Source organism: Globicephala melas, chromosome 3, assembly GCF_963455315.2.
Source record: "Globicephala melas chromosome 3, mGloMel1.2, whole genome shotgun sequence".
NCBI lineage: Eukaryota > Metazoa > Chordata > Mammalia > Artiodactyla > Delphinidae > Globicephala > Globicephala melas.
Window position 1 is genome coordinate 88,778,537 of NC_083316.1, and position 22,892 is coordinate 88,801,428.

The window sequence follows — 22,892 nt, forward strand, 5'->3', positions numbered from 1 at the left end:
TGCATATTTCATATAAATGGAATCATACAATATGTAACCTTTGGAATGTGACTTCTTTCACTTAGTATAATGTTTTCAAGGTTTATCCATGTTGTAGCATGTGTCATTATTTTACTCCTTTTTATGGCTGAATAATCATTCTGCTGTATATATTTGCCACCATTTATTCATCTGTTCATTCATTGATGTATATTTGAGCAGTGTCTACCTTTTGGCTGTTGTGAATAATTCTGCTATAAACATCTGTATGCCAGGATTTATTTGAGGACCTATTTTCAATTATTCTGAGTAATATGGTAATTCTGTGCTTAACTTCTTGAGGAACCACCAAATGTTTTCCAGATAAAGCTTTGGAATGTTATTGTTTTGGAAGTGAATTAGGGTGGATCGAGACACCAGAATCTGCTTTGTATTTTGCATATCAGCAATGCTATGGCATAGATAAGTGTAGGTAGTTGTCATTGTGAGAAATTGACTAAGCTGTTCTAGTTCCCAACAATGAAATTTTTTTAACTTAATACTCCACAGATACTAATCCTCACCCTTAGTGTGTCTTCCCTGTGCTGGCAAGAGAAGCTTTTGGAAGCTTTGCAGATCACAAACTAATTCCACCATTCCTCAAAATCTAGAGAAAATGGCAGCCCTGCTATTTTCCACAGTGATTCTTCTCTGGGGTGGTTATTATTCTAAAGCTATATTCCTAAGGAGAACAATCACAGGGTAAAAGAAAGGACTGTATTCTTTTTATTTACACAGAGGTTTTCTTTAGATGACAAAACATTGTTAAGCACCTTCTTCTTGATTCTTACAGCATCCCTATAAAGGAGCTGGAGCTGGACTTGGGAGCCCTAAAACCTTATCAATAAAATCCAGCTCTCTAGAATGTGTTCTTAACCCTGTTTGCCAGATTCTCTATATTACACTGCCTTTAAAACTCCTCTTACTGCTAAGCAATTATGCCAAGTAAAATCCTGCCTTTAAATCACAGTGTATTTTAGTTGAATTTCAAGCTGACTAAAGTATTTACAAATCAAAATTCTAATTCCAAATATCTTTAAGAGCCAGACCTAAATTTGGTATGTCATATAATAAAGACAGGCAAGAAGATCTTTGATTGGCAGTGAGGGGCCTCTTTTAGCAGTCTTTAATGTTAACTTTATAAAATGCAGAACAACACACCCTCTCACCAAACACAAAAATAAACTCAAAATGGCTTAAAGACCTTAACATAATACATGACACCATAAAACTCCTAGAATAGATCATAGGCAAAACATTCTCTTACATAAATCATACCAATGTTTTCTTAGGTCAGTCTCTCAAGGCAATAGAAATAAAAACAAAAGTAAACAAATGGGACCTAACCAAACTTACAAGATTTTGCACAGCAAAGGAAACCATAAACAAAACGAAAAGACAACTTACAGAATGGGAGAAAATATTTGCAAGTTACGTGACTAACAAGGGCTTAATTTCCAAAATATATTAATAGCTCATACAACTCAATAACAAAAAAACAAACAACCCAATCAAACAATGGGCAGAAGACCTAAATAGACATTTCTCAAAAGAAGACATATAGATGGTCAACAGGCACATGAAAATATGCTCAACATCGCTAATTATTAGAGAAATGCAAATCAAAACTACAATGAGGTACCACCTCACATCAGTCAGAATGGCCATCATTAAAAAGTCTACAAAAAATAAATGCTAGAGAGGGTGTGGAGAAAAGGGACCCCTCCTACACTGTTGGTAGGAATGTAAGTGGGTGCAGCCACTGTGGAAAACAGTTCCTCAGAAAACCAAAAATAGAATTACGATATGATCCAGCAATCTCATTCCTGGGCGTATACCCACAGAAAACTATAATTCAAAAAGATATATGCACCCCTATGTTCACAGCAGCAGCATCTACAATAGCTAAGACATGGAAACAACCTGAATTTCCATTGACAGATGAATGGATAAAGAAGATGTGGAACACATACACAATGGAATAAAAAATGAAATAATGCCATGTTCAGCAACATTGATGCAACTAGAGATTATCATACTAAGTGAAGTCAGAAAGAGAAATACCATATGATATCACTTATATGTGGAATCCAAAATATGACACAAATGAACCTATCTGAAACAAACAGAATCATGGACACAGAACAGACTGGTGGTTGCCAAGGGGGAGGGGGTTGGGGAAGGGATGGAATGGGAGGTTGGGATTAGCAGATGTAGCGTTATGAATGGATAAACAACAATGGATAAGCACAGAGAACTATATTCAATATTCTATGATAAACCATAATGGAAAATAATATTTAAAAAAAAGAATGTATGTGTATGTATAACTGAATCACCTTGCTGTACAGCAGAAATTAAAACAACCTTGTAATCAACTATACTTCAATTTAAAAATTTGACAAAAAATAAAATGCAGAACAATTTAGATGAGGGAAAGATTTTTAACAGGATGAGAAAGAAGTGGGGAGTATTTATTACCCAATCCAATGAGGGAGTTCCTGAGTGTCTACAAGTGTCATGGCAACCCTGAGAAATTCAGTTCTCATAGACTAAGATTGCTGAAGATTGGCTCTGAATCCTAGCACTTTTTTAACAAGAGAAAATATATTTTATGAAAGTCTTATTTTTTGTTCCACTTCTTCCATGTTTTATGCAAATATCAATTTATGATTGGTGGTAAAATTTTGCCTCATTTCCAGGGGTCTTTTTTTCCCCACGGATTCTTTTTTTCACTTTTGCCCTCAGAGTAGATGAAATGCTGCCCAAGTCTCCATGCAGTGTGGGGTTAGGGTAGATGGAAAACCCCTTCAGTCTAAGAAACCTCTCTGAAATTTTAGCTTAGGGACATAAAATTAAAGTTATTTTCACCATTATTTTTTCATTAGAGTTGTCATTTAATTTTTGAAAAGATGATGCATAAACTTGTTTTCGTTTTGTTTTGTTTTAGTCAAGCAGTATGTAAAGGGCCTACAATGAAATGTAAGCCCCTCTCCCCACCCTTGTCTCTAGCCACATAATTCCCCTTCCTAAAGGCAAATACTCTTATCATATTGTTGTATTCTTCTCAGAGATTTCTCAGCCATCTAACTGTACATATCTCCCCCCCTTTTTAAGCACACAGTGGTAGCGTACTTCATAGCCTCCTCAGCATATACCGCCTCCTCAGTACAGCTGTTACCAAAGGTACTGTGATTGTAAGGGGCAAATAAGATACTGATTTCCAACTAAGGAATAAAACAATCTGTGTAACAATCATTAAAAGAAATTTTTTCATTTGTCACCTGCGAAATTGGGGCTGATACAACCCATAGAAATTTAATTACTGTGAAGTAACTAAGTACTCTGAAATGCAAGAGAGGTAGGATTTATAATGTAGAGAGTCCTGGATCAGCCACCAGGACCAGGTTTCCCAACCAGTCATGTCATTAGTTGCATGACCTTAGCAAGCGATCTTTCTCTACACCTATGTTTTCTAATTTGCAAATGAGAATGATAGTGTCTTCCCCTGCAAAGGGTACTGTGAGCATCAGATGAGACATGGAAAACTAGCAATGTGCTATATGGCTGTAAGTAACTTTCAGCCCATTACAATTATCCAGCAAGGGTTCAGTTCAAGATGACGATATAGGTAGATCCTGAACTCACCTCCTCCCACAGACACATTGAATCTACAGCTACATATGGAACATTTGTCCCTGAAAAAAACCTAAAAACTAGCTGAGCAACTCATACACATTGGGCAAAGGAGGAAAAAAGCCACATGGAAGCAGGTAGGAGCAGCTGACTTAAAATGTTGCCCTAAATCCCACCCCTGGTTCAGTGACCACAATCAGGAGGGAACTCAAAACCTGTAGCTTCTCCCTGAGGAGCGAAGGAACATCAGGCATCCTATCTTTTAAGACCTACACCTGAGAGATGAGCCCCCAAAACATCTGGCTTTGAAAATGATCTGGGCTTGCATCCACGAGACCCTCAAGGCTTTAGAAAGCTGAGAACTGCTTCTTAAAGGGCTCACCTACCCCAGGGCCCAGCGCAGAATCAGCTAATGGAGAGACTCCTAGACTTTACATGAAAGAGCTTCACTTGCTAATCTTAACGCATTAGCCTGAGGGGCAGGCATCTAATTTAATGCATCTAGGGCCCTGACAGGGTATCTCTAGGGACAGAGGCTGGCAGGCACCGTCTTCATGCTTTCCCACTGCTATGATCTAGAGTGCCAGTATCTCCCAGAGGGGAGCTTTTACACAAGTCTGGTGCCCTGGTTTTTGTAGCTGCCACCCAGGGGACACCCTTTGATCACCAGGCTCTGGAGACCAGGGGTCGTGTATTCCTGGAACCCACAGGACTGTAACAATCTGAGAGTGAGTTTTTGGCAGACTGCCACCTCCCAAGGCACTGCACTGGCAGCAGACTGAAGCACACCCCCAGTCTTTCTGATAAAGACCATTTGCTTATCCAGGAGCTTTGGCCTGAGGGGCAGGCTTCTGGTCTGGCACACTTCTTGGGTCCCATAGAATTGCTCTCAGGGAATGAGGCTGGTGGATGCCGTCTTTGTGCTGTCCCTCTGCCTCACTCTAGCTCACTGGTATCTCCAAGAAAGGAGCTTAAACACTTGTCCAGTGCCTCAGTTTTTTCAGCTGTTGCCAGGAGACACCTCTACATTGCCTGGCTCTGGTGACACTCCTGGGTCCCACAGAACTGAGAAAGGTTCTTAAACAGCTACCACCCTCAGGGCACAGCAAGAGGCAACAGACCCAGGAGCACAGTCTTCCCATGAAAGGCCTATAATCTTGTGCTGGAGCTTCAGCCTGAGGGCAGGCTCCAGGTTTGTCACATGTCTGGAAGCCTATCAAGGTGCTCTCAGGGAATGCAGGCCAGAGAACACGATTTTGTGACTTGCTCTGCCTCGCTACAATTCGTCAGTATCTCCCAGAAAGGAACTTACACACTTGTCTGGAGCCCCTATTTTTGTGACTGTAATCCAGGGACCATTCCAGATCGCCTGGCTCTGATGGCCAGCATGGCTTACACTTGTAGTCTGACAGGACTGTATATATTTGCATGCTTTAAAGTTGCTGCCTGAGGGTCTGGCTTCCAATCAGCCTGAATCTATGTGCTAGATAGTCCTCTTGGGACACTGACAGGTCTTGGAACACCTTCAACTACTAGGAGCTATTAAAAAATAGGCTGCTTGGACAATCACAAAGGCTTGAGAGACAACGGAGAGTTAGATCAGAGCTGGATGGTAAGTTTTATCTCCTACAGGAGGCCACTCCTTCAGGACTGGGAGAGGTGGCTGTTTCATCTAATGCATGGAAAGAACACAGGAAGTCAAGCAAAATGAGGAATGTGTTCCAAATGAAAGAACAAGATAACACCTCAGAAAAAAACCTTTACTAAACGGACATAGTTTAATCCACCTGATAAAACGTTAAAGTTGGTAAAGAATGGATGAACATAGTGAGAATTTCAACAAAGACAGAAAATATAAGAAGGTACCAAAGAAGAGACATAGAGTTGAAGAATACAATAACTGAATTGAAAAATATGCTAGAGAGGTTCAACATCATACTACATGAAGCAGAATAAAGCATCAGTGAGCTCAAAGGGCAATGGAACTCATCCAATCACAGCAATAAAAAGAAAAAAGAATGAAAAAAGCCAAGAGAGCTTAAGGGACTTATGAGACAACATCTAGCAGACTAATATTTGCATTACAGGAGTCCCAGATGGAGGAGAGAGAGAGAAAAAGGGGCAGAAAACTTATTTGAAGATATAATGGAGGACTTCCCTGGTGACACTGTGGTTGGGAATCCACCTGCCAATGCAGGGGACACGGGTTCAATCCCTGGTCCAGGAAGATCCCACATGCTGCAGAGCAGCTAAGTCCGTGCACCACAACTACTGAGGCTGCGCTCTAGATGCTGCGAGCCACAACTACTGAGCCCATGCACCACAACTACTGAAGCCCGCACGCCTAGAGCCCATGCTCCACAACAAGAGAAGCCACCACAATGAGAAAGAAGCCTGTGCACCTCAACAAAGAGTAGCCCCCGCTCACCACAACTAGAGAAAGCCCTCACGCAGCAGCAAAGACCCAACGCAGCCAAAAATAAGTAAATAAAAAATAAATAAATTTAAAGAAAAAAATAGATATAATGGCTGAAGACTTCCTACATGGGAAAGGAAAGAGACATCCAGATCAGGAAACCCACAGTGTTCCAAATAAGATGATGAACCCAAAGAGACCCACACCAAACACATTATATTTAAAGTGTCAAAAGTTAAAGAAAAGAAAATCTTAAAAGCAGTAAGAGAAAAACAACTTGTTATATACAAGTGATTCCCCATACAACTACCAGAAAATATCTCAACAGAAACTTTGCATGCAAGAAAGGAATGGCATGATATATTCACTGTGCTGAAAGAAAAATACTTCCAACAAAGAATACTCTACTTGGCAAAGTTATCATTCAAAATTGAAGGAGAGAGAAAGAGTTTTCCAGATAAGCAAAATCTAAAAGAGTTCATCACCACTAAACTGGCCTTACAAGGAATGGTAAAGGGACTTCTCTAAGCTGAAAAGAAAGGTTGCTAATTAGTAACAAGAAAATATATGAAAGTATATATATCTCACTGGCAAAGGTAAGTATGTAGTTAGGTAGTGGATCAATCACTTATAAAGGTAGTATGAAGGTTAAAGACAAAAAAAATAAAAACTATAACTACAAAAATTAGTTAAGGGATATACAAGATAAATAGATGTAAAATCTGACATCAGAAACATAAAACAAGGTAGGGGGGAGTGAAAATGTAGAGCTTTTGAATGTGTTCAATCTTCAGTTTTTTTAATCAACTTAAAAGTGTAAGTTGTTATATGTAAGTCTCATGGTTACCACAAAGTCAAAATCTATAGTAGATACAGTAATGATAATGAGAAAAATCTAAGCATACCATTAAAGAAAGTCATCAAACCACAAAGGAAGAGAGCAAGTGAAGAAGTAAGGAACAGAGAGGAACTATAAATCAGCGAGAAAGGAATTAAAATGGCAATAAGTACATACATATCAATAACAACGTTAAATGTAAAGGGATTAAATTTGCCAGTCAAAAGACAGAGTTGCTGAATGGAATAAAAAATAAGACCCATCTATATGCTGCCTACAAGAGACTCATCGCAGACATAAGGACACACAAAGACTAAAAGTGAAGGGATGGAGAAAGATATTCCGTGCAAATGAAAACCAAAAGGAAGCTGGGGTGGCTATATTTATATCAAACAAAGTAGATTTTAAAACAAAAACTGTAATCAGAGACAAAGGAGGGCATTACATAATGATAAAGAAGTCAATCCAACAAGAGGATATAAAATGTGTAAATATTTATGCATCTAACATAGGAATACTTAAATATATAAAACAAATATTAACAGACCTAAACAACTTGTTATATACAAGTTGTATATATACAACTTGTTATATAAACAGCAATACAATAATAGTAGGGAACTTCAGTACCCTACTTGAGTCAATGTAAAGATCAGATGGAAAATCAGTAAGGAAATGTCAGCCTTAAATGACACTTTAGACCAGATGAACTTAACAGATATATATATATACATATATATATATATATATCTTGGGCTTCCCTGGTGGCGCAGTGGTTAAGAGTCCGCCTGCCAATGCAGGGGACATGGGTTCATGCCCCAGTCTGGGAAGATCCCACATGCCGTGGAGCAGCTGGGCCTGTGAGCTGTGGCCACTGAGCCTGCGCGTCTGGAGCCTGTGCTCCACAACAGGAGAGGCCACAGCAGTGAGAGGCCTGCGTACCACAAAAAAAATATAGATAGATAGATATAGATATCTATAGATCAGTATACACATGCCATCCAAAAGAAGCAGAATACATATTCTTTCCTAGTGCACATTGAATATTCCCCAAGACAGATTATATGTTAGGCCACAAAACAAGTTTTAATAAATATAACAAGACTGAAATCACATCAAGCATCTTTTCTGACCACAATGGTATGGAACTAGAAGTCAATTACAAGAAGAAAGCTAGGAAATTCACAAATATATGGAAATTAAACATGTTACTGAACAAACAATGGGCCACAGAATAAATCAAAAGAAAAATCAAAATTACCTTGAGACAAATTAAAATGGAAATAGAACATACCAAAAGTTAGGTGATGCAGTAAAAGCAGTTCTGAGAGGTATGTTCATAGTAATAAATGCCTACCTCAAGAAACAAGAAAGATCTCAAACAACATAACATCACACCTCAAGGAACTAGAAGAAGAACAAATAAAACCCAAAGTTATTAGAAGGAAGAAAATGACAAAGATCAGAGCAGAAATAAATGAAATAAAGACTAAAAAGACAATAGAAAAGATCAATGAAACTAATAGCTATTTCTTTGAAATGAAAGAATTGACAAAACTTTAGCTACACTCAGCAAGAAAAAAAGTGACAGAAACCAAATCAAAACAGTTAAAAATGAAAAATGAGACATTACAACTGATACCACAGATATACAAAGGATGGTAAGAGGCTTCTATGAACAACTGTATGCCAACAAACTGGAAAGCCTAGAAAAAATGAAAAAAATTTCTCAAAAATCTCCTGAAATTGAATCAGTAACAAAAAAAACTCTCAACAAAAAGAAGTCTAGGAATGACTGGCTTCACTGGTGAATTTTACCATACATTCAAAGAAGATTAATACCAGTCGTTCTCAAACTCTTCCAAAACAGAAGAAGAGGGAATACTCCCAAACTCATTTTATGAGTCCATCATTACTCTGATATCAGAACCACACAAAAGGGCTTCCCTGGTGGTGCAGTTGTTGGGAGTCTGCCTGCCGATGCAGGGGACATGGGTTCGTGCCCCGGTCCAGGAGGATCCCACGTGCCACAGAGCGGCTGGGCCAGTGGGCTATGGCCACTGAGCCTGTGTGTCTGGAGCCTGTGCTCCACAACAGGAGAGGCCACAGCAGTGAGAGGCCCATGTACTGCAAAAAAAAAAAAACAACACACACACACAAAGAAATCACAAGAAAAGAAAATTACTTGGAGGGGCTGAAGGGTGTAACCATGGCCAGGTTGAGTTCAAGATTTCAGGATGTGGACGTGCAGCAGCTGGTGACACAGAACCTGGCTTGAGGTACTGACCAGTATTTCACCCCCAGATGCTTTGGCACCTACATCAATGTCACCTCAAGAAGTTCGGGCACATCAAGTAAACTATGAATCTAACCTTCCTGGGAGAGCCCCTCTAGATCTGCTCCAATCCTGACTGAGGAGTCTCTTCCCCTCTCTTCTGCCATTGTTCCTGATGAACACAGAAGCAAAAATTCTCAACACAATGTTAGCAAACGGAATTCAGCAATACATTAAATAATAAAAGGATTGTACATCATGATCAAGTGGGATTTATTCCAAGGATACAAGGATGGTTTAACATCTGCAAATCAATCAACATGATGCACCACATTAACAAAATAAAGGCTAAAAATCATATCATCATATCATCTCAATAGATACAGAAAAAGCATTGGACAAAACTCAACATCCCATTAAGATAAAAATTCTCAACAAAGTGGGTACAGAGGAAATGTACCTCAACATAATAAAGGTCACATATGACAAGCCCACAGCTAACATCACAGTTCACAGTAAAAAGCTGAAAGTTTTTCCTCTAAGAACAGGAACAGGACAAGGATGCCCACTCTCACCACTTTTATTCAACATAGTATTGGAAGTCCTAGCCTCAGCAGTTAGGCAAGAGAAAGAAATGAAAGGAATCCCATTTGGAAAGGAAGAAGTAAAACTGTCCTTATTTGCAGATGAAATGATATTATATAGAAAATCCTAAAGTCTCCACCAAGAAACTGTTAGAACTAATCAATGAATACAGTAAATTGCAGGATACAAAGTCAAAATACAAAAGTCTGTTGTGTTTCTATACACTAATAACAAATTATCAGAAAGAGAAATTAAGGAAACAGTTCCATTTATAATTGCATCAAAAACAATAAAATATCTAGGAATAAATTTCACCAAGGTGAAAAACCTGTACATTGAAAACTATCAGACACAACCAAAGAAACTGAAGAAGACACAAGTAAATGAAAAGATATTTCATGCTCATGGATTGGAAGAATCAATATTAATAAAATGTTCATACTACCCAAAGCAATCTACAGATTCAGTGCAATCCCTATCAAAATTCCAATGGCATTTTTCACATAACTGGATCAAATAATACTAAAACTTGTGTGGAACCACAAAAGACCCTGAACAGTCAAAGCAATCTTGAGGAAGAAGTACAGAGCTAGGGGCATCATGCTCCCTGTTTTCAAACTATACTACAAAGCAATGGTATTTAAAGCAGCATGGTATTAGAATTAAACAGACACACAGATCAGTGGAACAGAATAGAAAGCCTAGAAATAATCCCATGCATAAATGGTCAATTAATTTATGACAGAGGAGGCAAGAATATACAATGGGGAAAGGACATCTCTTCAATAAATGTTGGGAAAACTGGACAGCCACATGTCAAAGAATGAAACAGACCACTATCTTACACCATATGCAAAAATTAACTCAAAATGTTTAAAGACTTGACTATAAGACCTGAGGTCATAAAACTCCTAGAAGAAAACATAAGCAGTAAGCTCTAATGCTGGAGATGAGGTTTTGGGTTTGACATCAAAGCAAAGGCAACAAAAGCAAAAATAAACTAGTCGGGCTATTTCAAACTAAAATGCTTCTGCACAGCAAAGGAAACCATTTACAAAATAAAAGGACACCTACCAAATGAGAGAATATATTTGCAAGTCATATATCTGATAGGGGTTAATATTTAAATATATAAAGAACTCATGCAACTCAAGACAAAAAACAATCTGATTAAAAAATGGGCAGAAGTTCAGAATAGACAGTTTTCCAAATAAGGGATATACGTGGCCAACAGTTTCATGAAAAGATACTCAACATCACTAATCATCAGGGAAATGCAAATCAAAACCACGGTGACTTATCACCTCATACCTGTTAGAACGGCTGTTATTAAAACAAGAAATAACAAGTGTTGGCCAGGTTGTGGAGAAAAGGATCCCTCCTCCACTGTCAGGAGGAATGTAAATTGGTGCAACCACTATGGAAAACAGTATGGAGGTTCCTCATAAAACTAAAAATAGAGCTACCATATGATCTAGCAGTTCCACTTCTGGGTATTTATCTGAAGAAAACAAAAATGCTAACTCAAGAAGATATATGCACCCCTGTGTTCATTTGCAGCATTATTTACAATAGCCAAGATATGGAAATAGCCTAAGTGTACATCAATGGACGAATGAATAAAGAAGATATGGTGTGTATATACAATAGAATATTATTCAACCTTAGCAAAGAGTGAAATCATGCCATTTGTGACAACATGGATGGACCTTGTGGGTATCATGCTAAGGGAAATAAGTCAGACAGAGAAAGACAAATACTCTATAATCTCATTTACATGTGAAATCTAAAGAACAACAACAAAGCCACTCTCATAGATACAGAGAACAGACTGGTGGTTGCCAGAGTCTAGCAGTGGGAGGCAGGGGGAGGGTGAAGGTGGTCAAGAGGTACAAAATTCCAGTTATAAAACAAATGAGTCATGGGGGTCTAATGTAAAACATGGTGACTATAATTAATAGTACTATACTGCATATTTGCAAGTTGCTAAGAGAGTAGATCTTGAAGTTCTCATCACAAGAAAAAAAAATTTTATGACTATGGATGGTGACTATGCATGGTGATGTTGACTAGACTTATCATAGTGATTATTTTGCAATATATACAAATATTAAATCATGCTGTACACCTGAAACTAATGTAATGTTATGTCAATTATATCTCAATACGAAAAATAAAGAAGTAATTATTAATTTTTAAAAATTATCCAGTAAAACCAGACTCAAAAGTCAAGGTTACAGGGCTTCCCTGGTTGCGCAGTGGTTAGGAATCTGCCTGCCAACCCAGGGGACACGGGTTCGAGCCCTGGTCCGGGAAGATCCCACATGCCACAGAGCAACTAAGCCCGTGAGCCACAACTACTGAGCCTGTGCTCTAGAGCCTGTGAGCCACAACTACTGAGCCCCTGTGCCACAACTACTGAAGCCTGCGCGCCTAGAGCCCGTGCTTGGCAACGAGAAGCCCGCGCACCGCGACAAAATGTAGCCCCCGTTCGTCACAACTAGAGAAAGCCTGAACACAGCAATGAAGACCCAACGCAGCCAAAAATAATAAAATAGAACTCAAGGTTACAGAGTTAGGTTATAAGCTTTCACTTCTAGAGTGTGATCTTAGTTTATAATACAACTGGCCATTCTTGATCTCTTCCTAGATACTATCTTACAAAAATAAGGTATTTGGTTCTCTATGCTTTGTACTTCCTTAAAGAGTTAATTAGTCTTAACTTGTAACCATTGAATGATTTTCATAAAAAGTTTTAAATTATTGGATGCCAAACATGAAAAGAGTTGATATGCAGACAGGGAAACTAATCTTCCTACCGACTAGCATAGTGAATGTCCATAATTACCGTCTACTAAGAAGGAAGCTAATTCACACAGCTGGAGATGATGATCAGCAAGTACACTCCAAACTCTGACATCAGAGCAGTTATAACACAGGCATACTCTCATTCTCATTGTACTGTTTTCAAGAAAGAGAAAAGGCCATCCTACTCAAAGTAACAAGACATTTTGGGAGGATGGGCATTTATACATCCTGGAATGGCAGAAATATGTTGGAAAATCTTGAAAATTCATAGCCTTTTCTGCCTCCCCTCCTTGATTTCACATTCATTCCAGAAGATATCTGGTATTGGCTTTTATCTCTGTGTTTCTCTAGAAGATTACCAAGGGGAAAAAAACCAAACTAAACTAAGAGTTAGCTTATGTAATTCAGTAAAGCAGGTGCATCAAGATATTTTGACAAAACACAGCACCATGTAATTTAAAGAAGTTGTTTTTATCAGCCAGCTATGTTAATTTCTACTCTATTCAAAACACAGAAAAATGTATTTTCCATAAATGAAACTATCAGTGGAGAAAATGAGAACTTTAAGCGTGTAAGAATATCTGTAAACAGTGATGAGTAAAAAATTGAAGTTAAGAAACTTTCCTTATTGCTTTAAGTTTGTTTGTAATTTTAGTAGAAAGAAAATGATGCAGGCAGAAGACAAAATTGCAGAACTCAACTTATTTAATCTCCTAGGCATCGATGTGTACAAATTTATATCTTTTTTATATAAACCATCTATCTCATTTAGAGGCCACAGAGAAAGTAAGCTTGCATACTGAGTGAATATTTGTTCTTGGTGGGGGAAATGTGATTTGGAAGGTGGCTTAGTTAAAGTAGCAGCCTGAAGACTATTCATTTAATTGGTAATATTACTACTCCTGGAAAGCAAAACTAGTCAAGAAAATAAGATAACTAGTTATTTAATTCCTGGTAAGTTTAAATATGTTAATATGTGACTGACATAGACATACACAAGCAGAAATGGTCACCCGCTTATCCAGTGAGCTGAATGTGGTTTTGTTCGCCCTTCAGGGAGATACAGCTCTGAGAGTGATGTGTGGAGCTTTGGCATCCTCCTCTGGGAGACCTTCAGCTTAGGGGTCTGCCCATACCCTGGAATGACAAATCAACAAGCTCGGGAACAAGTGGAAAGAGGTGAGCCAAAGACACAGGGTAGCAGTGTTCACAGCCAGCCCGGGCAGTGCTGGTGCCGGGTCTGCATTTCCTGGGAGGAGGAAGAGAGTACTCTCGGGCACGCGATGGAAGAGGTGCTGGTTAATCTACTTTTGAACTTTAAGGATGGTGTGGCTCTTTACAACCAAACCACCACCAACAACAAAGACTTTAAAAGATAGGTCCCAGCTCTTTGAAAATAGAAAGGTCTAGACTTTTCTTCCACGCCCCCTGCCTGGCATGACACCTGCAAGCCTGTGCCATTCACTCTCTTCCAGGGAAATAGCAGATTGAGGAATACCACCTAGTTTTTATTCTTTGCCAAATAAACACTGTTAATATTACTGCAAATTGAAATGTAGTTAGACTTCAGGAAGAAGTTGAGAATTTTGGAACAGTTCTGAAGAAGCCCTATGGTGTTCTCAGATCAGGGACAGGAATAAGCAGGTGATGGTGACACCCTCACGTGCACTTGTATAGTCCCCGGCTTTCAACAACAACAACAAAACACTTGCAACAAAACACCAGCGCCCTAGGGTCAGGCCTGTCAAGGGGGGCATGGTTGTAGAATCGGGTGTAGGAAGATGACTTCCAGCTTCCTTCCTCCCTTTTCCTACCGCTCCTGAGGCAGATGCACACAGGCACACACACACCACCCAGCACACTGCCGGGACACTGCCAGGTGACTTTGAATTAAAGATAATATTCTTCTCAGACTGTAAAGGAATATGCCTCATATTCATTTTTATTTCACTTTTAAATTAATGTTTATAAATCCTCATCCTTTTTCTCATCTTCAAAACCCTGAGTTGTAGAGATGATTTTTTTAAACTCTGCCTACAGCATCTAAAAGCAAATTCTGAAAGCAAATACTTAGAGCAACTAAAACATGCATTTGTATGTGATGTATCTTACATCAGACTTTGTGACAAATGCACAAACAGAAAATGGGTTCTTTGAACTAGAAGGTAATGATGTTGCTCTATTAATATTAAAGTCTGCATTACTTATAGAGAAAAAATCAGTTTGCCCTGAAATGAATTTTTTGTTTCTATTAACCAACAACATAAGGTACTAAAAATTACAAACTGCATAATGCCCTATGTGAACATTTATATCTTATTCCCATTCTAAATTCTCTGTTCTTCTTCTCTTGGGTCTTCAGGATACCGAATGTCAGCCCCTCAGCATTGTCCAGAGGACATTTTTAAAATCATGATGAAGTGTTGGGATTATAAACCTGAAAACCGGCCCAAGTTCACTGAACTTCAGAAAGAGCTCACTGTCATCAAGAAGAAAATTACATAGTGACAGAACAGTGCAAACTCAGCCTCCAGGACTTGGTCCTCCAGCAGAGTAATATTGTTCTTCTCATTAACAATGAGTTTATACCACGTTATGTGCAACAGTCTTCTAAGGTTATTTTTTTTTTATTAACTGTTTTTTAAATATGTGCCGTTAAAAAAAGTCAAAGGCGAATGCATTCAAGAAACAGGTCAGTCCTACCAAGGGCTTTCTCAGCTCACCACAGCAATCCTGCCATTTCAGCCCTTTGTAAATAGAAAAGCACAGGCTCTAAATGTGAGGGGGAACCAATCCATCTTTTTCACACCGGGACCATCGATGTTTCTCAGAGATTTTTTACTTCAGACCCAGTTCACGGCTGCTGTCCCATGCCACAGACCCTACTCGATCGGTGCTATCAGCTGCATTGGTAATGCCATGTCTGCAGGACACATTCCAACCAAAGTTGGCTTTCTGCTCTGCCAAGGCAAGAGTGTATTTGTAAACATCATTTTATATTGAGCATTATTTAGACCTCCTAGGGGTTTTCTTTCCTTTCTCACCAGAAATAAGCACAGTGTAAGAATCCTCACATTCCTGTCTTATTGGTAAAGCTGTTGTTTCCCTCCCCTTTTGTCCAGGCATCAGAAAATGATGCCTGGAATGTCCTCAAAGAGCTCTTAATTGAGGCCACAGCTTTTAAAGAATGTTTCAGACAGCTGTGACGGCAAGAAGTAAGTTGGAACAGGAGGACGGTCTGGAGAAAGGGGCAGCTAAAGTCATCATCAAAGAGAAGGAAAGGAAAATAGAAAATCTGCCTTCTTACCAGAGTTATGCCTTTAGACACACACACACGCTTTATTTTATGGTCTGATTCATGAAAAAGGTTCTAAGAAATGTTTTCAGGAGTTCACAGATAGAGCCTTCTTGTCAACAAAAAATTCTTTAGAGAAATTCCAAAGCACGAGGCTACAGAAATAACAGCATAATTTTAAGTACCTTCATTTGAGAGGAGACATCCCAGAATTTAATTCTGTTCATTTGTGCCAGTTTCCAGAGCTGTCAGAATTTCATGATTCTAGTTCATAAACACATCCATGTGTGTACACATATGGGCATGCGCCCCCCACACAGACACACAGCCACACACACACACACATAATACCGAGAAACCTGGCAGGTATGAATGGAGTAAATTGGTTAAGAAGTCAAATGAACATTATTAAGGAAAAAGCTATAGAGATAGCCCTCCTTTGTCCACCTTCCCCCTTCATTTACTCTTATACTGCTACCTGAAAATTCTTATCATTAGCCGACCCATATATAAACACAGTTTGGAGATGCTTCATATGAATAAAATGGAACAGAGTTTAAACTAGGATTGTCTTTAGCTGAATCTTAGCTTCATCCAGGGAACTTACCCCATGGTCTGTATATAGTTGCCTCTCAGGATAAATATGTGTGTAAGAGATGGTCACGCTCAGGGGTAAATGTGGCCTGGGAGCTTTTAATAAGTGCTCAGGCCTGTGTCCAAATAGCACAGTAGTGATTATTTGGTCTACAGTCATTGGAAGAGCTTATGGGATAGAAAATTCCTCCTGCCCCCTCCACCTATTTGCTGCCTAGGAATGTCACTGCACACAACTCACACCCAGTACTACTTTCAAGAGTAAACAGGATAATACTGAGGAGAAAACTGGCTTGTGTCTACCACTTCAATCTCCTTGAAGTTTCATACACATTTAATGATTACCACATCCAGACGAAAATGAAAGCATAATAAACTTGCCCGCAAAAATATTGCAATATACAAAGTAACTCTTTTTTAATCAGCATTGTTTCCCTTCTGTCAAATATTATGAGTAAAAGGAAACCTTCTTTTGATGGCATATACTGTGGTAAATCAAAGCACAGACTCATGAATTAAGATTAAGAGCTCTGGTCTTCAGGCACTTGTCAGCCTTCAAAAGCAAGAATAAAATGGGGACATTTCCACCCTTTGCCAGTACTTCCAAGTGCATCTCTCTGTAATATTCTTTGTTTAAAGAAAACAGCCTCCCATCACTTAGCAGCCGCACTGCTAAGCTCTCAGCAAAGAGAGAGAATGATGGTTTGGGCTTTAATTTTGTGAACAAGACCTGAAGCTTAATCATTGCATTTTGGTGTAAAGAACGAACATGGCGTTGATAGTTCACTCATCCAGGCTGTTAGAATTTGCAGTTCACATCGTAACTGTGTGCTTAAAGAAGCTTTTCAAAACATCGTGACATCTGCAGCATTTAAATTCTATCTTATTCTTTGTCCCAAAGCAGGCAGTGGTACAGTTCAGGATTAATAACTCATCGGGAGTCTTTCAGGATCATATCAGTTATATAGAATATTAAATTTAATATAGGCACATGCATTAAGAAAAACTTATGCAGACTGTTTTTTACTGTTAACTTTGTTGTGCTTGAAGCATAATTTATTCATCCCTTCTGTCACAGATAATTATTGGAATTATTTACTTTAGGAGGCTAATCCGTACCCAGAAAGCATACACACAAATTCTCCTCTGAATTTGCAAGTTGATATAGGGAAAGAAGGATTCGGAAACACATAAAATCCTATGACTTGTTTAGTAAGAAAACAGTAACCAAAATTTTAGTAACCAAAATTTTAGTAACCAAAATTGCCACTGGTCTGAATGTATTTCAGCCAGGTCACAAATCTTTGTGTTGTTAATAGATTTTTTCACGTGTTGCATCTGTTACTCCTATGTAGTTTCTGTCATAATTCCTTAAATTTATGAATTTGGAGTCGCGGGGGGGGGGCGGGTAAGCCCAGGCAGCCTGACTCTCACCTGCATTTTTCTATCTTGAATCACCAAGGAGCCTTTATGAGAAGTATTTAAGTAGCTCATCATTTTTCAAGGAAAGAAATCTTTTATTGTCAAATTAACATTTATTACCGACATGTGAAACCTAAAATTATTTTGCACTCCATATAATCTAAGGTTACTTCCCAAAGCCAACATATTCTTTCTCTTCTAGGAAATAATAATAAAGGATGAATAGGTTTTGTTTAGACTTTCAAAACCAGAGGTTTCGTTTTAGTCCATCCTGCCACTAGGTCCCCAGTGCAAGGTCTTATGTAATCATTTCTCTCTTATCTCCCAAATTTAATATAGTCAATAAAATTCTTCATCCATAATTCACCATTTTATCACAGATACGATATTACTGAAACCTGTTACTAGCACACCAGTGTAGAACATGAGTCTGATTGCTTCAGCCAATTTTCAGCACACATTTCACAACTGTTTTTCATTTGAGGGTTGTTTTAAAAGAAAAGAAAATGTTTAGTCATTGAAATAGTCTTAATTTCCTTTAAACCATGGTATGGTTTTCTTGTCTGTGTTATACTCATTGTTTCAGTTTTGCCATATAGTTTTATATAAAGTTTGGCTAATACCACTAAAATAACCGTGGCTTCACAATACTGGTATGACTTGTGTCAAGAAGAAAGTGTTTTAATTATAATATATGCCACACACTGAGGATATTGTAGTGGGATAAACATAAAAATGAGAACGCAAAAATACATGTCTAGGTCGTATGTTACTGTCGTTCGGTTACCTCAGTCACACTACTTTCCAGTTCACTCATCAGATGTTCTAAAAATGTACCTGAAAACCTTCCTTAGGATACCCTATGGACACTGTTCTGTGGCTGTGTGTCTTTTGACGTGAGATCAGTTGATACTTTCTGAAAAGAGGGTTTGTTTGTTTGTTTGCCTCAACCCTCTTTTTACATATACGTAACCCCCATCACACCATTGGTATTTTAGTTGTTTCTTATCAACAGAATTGATTGTCCATAAACACTATTCTGAGTCATGTAAAGTCTGACTTTTGTATTTAGGAGGTCAGAGCCCTCACACAAAACAGAATAATGCAAAATACAAAGAACAAAAAGGGACAGACAATTGAAAAAGACATGGTTTATGTATTAATATGTTAATTAAAACAAAGATTTTATATGAAAATGAGTTTATATTACAGTTCCATTACACTATTAAGTTAGCATGAAAGTTTACCATTAAAATAAAGTGTTACCTCTTTTATTACTAACTCTGATTTGCTTATACGTACCAGAAATTTTTTATTAAATATTTTAGTTTTATTTAGTTTTCTCTGTTTTGATTAGGTTCATATCAAGTCTGAATAATATATTATTTGGGAAGATCCAGAACTACATATTAATTTCTGCCAAAGAAAATATTCTAATTAAGTCAATATTTCATGTACCAAGATGACCTACTTGAAGGAGACACTGCTACAGTTGTAGAGTCCCATAAAATTCTCCTTTAAAAAATAATGCTATAATACAGAAGGTGTAAAACTATATATCTTAGTCATAATTCAATTTAAGGAAATATTTGTAACCCCTTGAAGGCCATTCTACTTCCTCATACTGATTCAAAGATTAAATTCTGAATTGTTAAGTGTAGACATTAAAGACTGCCTAATAAAGACAGATTCTTAGGTGGTAGAAAAATCCTACTGAACTAAATTCCTAGTCACTTTAAACTGGGGAGATATAATGAGCATAGGCTTCAGCACATCTGTTAATAAGGCACTGAGGCAAACGTCTACCAAGGCAAAAGAGGAGAGCACCAGTTATTCTAAGGCAGGATGATGCAGCCCCTACAGAGAGTGTAGGATAATTAAAGTGGAACGAAGACTTGGACAACGTCACTAGGAGGCCTGAGGAGAACAGTGCCACCAGGCCAGATCCTTTCCTACAGAAAATGTAAAAGGTATTGGAGTCAAAAGAAGCAAAAGAGGTCACCTGCCAGTGTGTGGGCCTTCCTGTGAGCAAACCAAAGACCTCTCCCTTGCATGTGTAGCAGTCTCTTATCCCCAGCTCAGAGGCGATGCTGTGCTGGGCGACACATGCTCATCGTCCTCCCAACTAATGGGTTTGGCCATATATGCTTAGACTTTTAACAGAGACTTCTCTAAGTCTCTTTGTATTTGAGTTAGTGATGCTATTTCTTAAACTAAATCACTGATTATTCACACCTCATTAGAAATCTGGTTGCAATGGGGCTGGTCTCCTAAGTGAGAGCACGCTGAGATCAGCCATTTCACCTTTTGACTGATGTTGACTAACTGGCTCCTAGAGGTACCCCAGAGGGACCTTCCTCTGATGAGCTCAGCTCTGGGGAAACATGGAATCCAGCAGGGAAGAAGGGGAGTACCAATTAAATAGCAATGCTCCTTGTCTTTATACTAATAACATGTGAGGGAGAGAAATCATAGAAGCATCCTAAAGCCGGTCACAGTGCAGCATGGCTAAGGTCAGACATGGAAGGCAGAGAAAGAGACATCCAAAAAGGAAGACTGAAGGACAGGAAGGGCAAAAACAAAGTACCAATGCAAAGTGACTCAAGGGCTCACCTTCCAACAAATAAATGCGGGATCAATGAGGGAAAGCGAATCCTCAAAAGGGAATTTTGAGGTGCTTCCTGCTGCATGGTATTAAACATTACGTACCTCTCAAGTTTCTACAACACTTCTTAAAGGGCATTGAGTGGGGTATCGATTTGATTTTCTTTATGCTCCCTATAATCTCAAGAGGAAGCCACTGTTGAATGAGAATTACTCTTGCTTGGTTTTTCTGGAAGGCTGCAGGTATGACAGTGGTTCTGCCCACTTCCTAAGCAGTAAGGAACTGAGGGTGGCACACGTATGTCTGGGGCAGCCAGCATTGGAGGAAAACTGCTGTGAAATTTCCTTCTTCTTATTTTATGAAAGAAAAGATACCTTGCGGGTGTCTCTGCCTGCAACATAAAGACAGATTGAGCTTCCCTCCTTGCCAGCAAACTTGCAAGGGCTCCCAAAGAAGAATACTTAGAATTCACTCTAAAAAGATTCAAATCTTGAATTTCTAAATTATCTTCCCAAACATTACCACTGAAGTCAGAAGAGGTGAGTGTTCTACAAAGTAATAAAATGTTCTAAGTGATGGTAATGACCCTGGTAGCAGGATTTTGTAATGCTTGCCCTCAGCTCTATTCATTCAGAAGCTTTTTCTCGATATCTGCCATGTCAGGTTCAGGGAACCCTACTGGGTGCTAGTTTTTCTGGATTTTTTTTTTTTTTTCTGGTTGGTATTTCTTTTTCTCATGTTGTTTCTTAATCTTTACCAAAACAGAAAAGACTTTTCTCATCAGCTTTTATCAGACAGTGTCTTAACTGGCCTAGACCAAACAGTTTTTCCTCACGTGCTCAGGAGGCCCGTGCCTTATAGAGAGCTCCCAGGCATCCATTTACCAGGCCCACTGCATACCCTCTGTGTGAGAGGCCCCGTGGCTTAGAACACAAAGAGGCCTCGTTGTAGTCTTTGTGGTGGGGATAGGACGACTAGGTGGCAGATGTGTCTGATGAGTTATACTATCAATAGAGGTTCTTGGGAGATTTTGCCAGGATGGAAAGATCATTGTGAGCAGATGTGCCCAGGGAAGCAGCCTGCTGACTTGGCCGAGTAAGCTCACTAGGTGACCTGCCTCCAAAGAAATGTTAAAACACTAACAATGATTATTTTAAAACCCCGGACATTTTCAATTTTTCCATTCCACTCTTCTCTGCCAGTATTTTTTATTGTTTCCTTCACACTCCTCTTGTCAGTAAATGTCTAAAAGTATTTCAGTTGCACAATGTCAAAGAGTTTTTCCACAGCTTCAGAAAAGAGGGTAGCAAATACAAAGACTCAAGTTTAAAATAAGGCAATCTACCTAGAGACACAGACCCCAAAGCACTACTGTGCTGAAACACAAACTCTACTCTAGTTTCCCCCAGAGCTGTACCCTTCCTACAAAGCCAAACATCACTCTTTCTCCTGTCTGTTAAGAACATCTTTAGTATCAGAATAAGCACCTTCTAGATGCTATCCAAAGCAGATTCTAAAATGACACACGAAGAAGCCAGATTTCAACCATTAAAGCAACAACAGAAACACTACTTTCATCCCTTTGTACTCAGTTAAAACATCCATGCAAAAACTATCAATAGGGCTTCCCTGGTGGCGCAGTGGTTGAGAGTCCCCCTGCCGATGCAGGGGACAGGGGTTCGTGCCCCAGTCCGGGAAGATCCCACATGCCGCGGAGCAGCTGGGCCCGTGAGCCATGGCTGCTGAGCCTGTGCGTCCAGAGCCTGTGCTCCGCAATGGGAGAGACCACAACAGTGAGAGGCCAGCGTACCGCAAAAAAAAAAAACCAAAAACTTATCAATAGAACCATCCAGGCAGTTCGTCTAATGAGGAGCTAGTACCTTATTTTGAAAGCATAGGATGGATGTCAATGGGAAATAGCAATGTTTTGAGCAACACAGGGTAAGTATAAGAAGGCCAATAAAAAAAAAAAAAATCCCAATTCCCACATTGAAGCAGCAAAAATCTGAGAATGAAAACTGGAGTTGTATATGAGTCCAAACTTAATATTTTCTTCATGCAGCTCTTGTCAAATTGTACAACCTTGGGGGTTCTCTTTTGAGTTGCCTGAAAAATCCTTATGAAGCAAAAAACTAAATCCACCCCCCAACCCCCAATGGCAGCTTGAATTTCTAAGTGCCCTGGATTCAGAAACTTAGCGGCTGAGAGGGAATCTGTAATGTTATTACCAAGATCCCAGGCAAAAGGCCCATCTTGGCAGTCTTTGCAAGCTTGCTAATCCATGCTTTTGTTAATTTTTAAACATGGAAGATGGCAGAGTGGTGGGGGTGAAGAAAACACCCTATTAGCTAGAAATTTTTTACAAATAATTTTACTTGGTAGAAATAAACTTGCCTCCTT

The 22,892-nt window shown here is 38.9% G+C and overlaps 1 protein-coding gene across 7 annotated transcripts in view; it reads left to right on the forward strand.

The window, feature by feature from the left end:
- FER (FER tyrosine kinase) overlaps window positions 1-22,338 on the forward strand; it is a 465,769-nt gene extending 443,431 nt beyond the window's left edge. For 4 of the 7 annotated variants that reach the window (XM_070045166.1, XM_070045168.1, XM_070045167.1 and 1 more), the window contains 2 exons: window positions 13,633-13,755; window positions 14,939-22,338. In XM_070045166.1, the coding sequence (XP_069901267.1) occupies window positions 13,633-13,755; window positions 14,939-15,081 (266 nt within the window). In that variant the 3' untranslated portion in view covers window positions 15,082-22,338. Of the gene's footprint in view, window positions 1-13,632; window positions 13,956-14,938 lie in introns of those variants that run through there. The other 3 variants (XM_030869913.2, XM_060296086.1, XM_060296085.1) reach the window with 1 other exon arrangement.
- The last annotated feature ends 554 nt before the right edge of the window (window positions 22,339-22,892 follow it).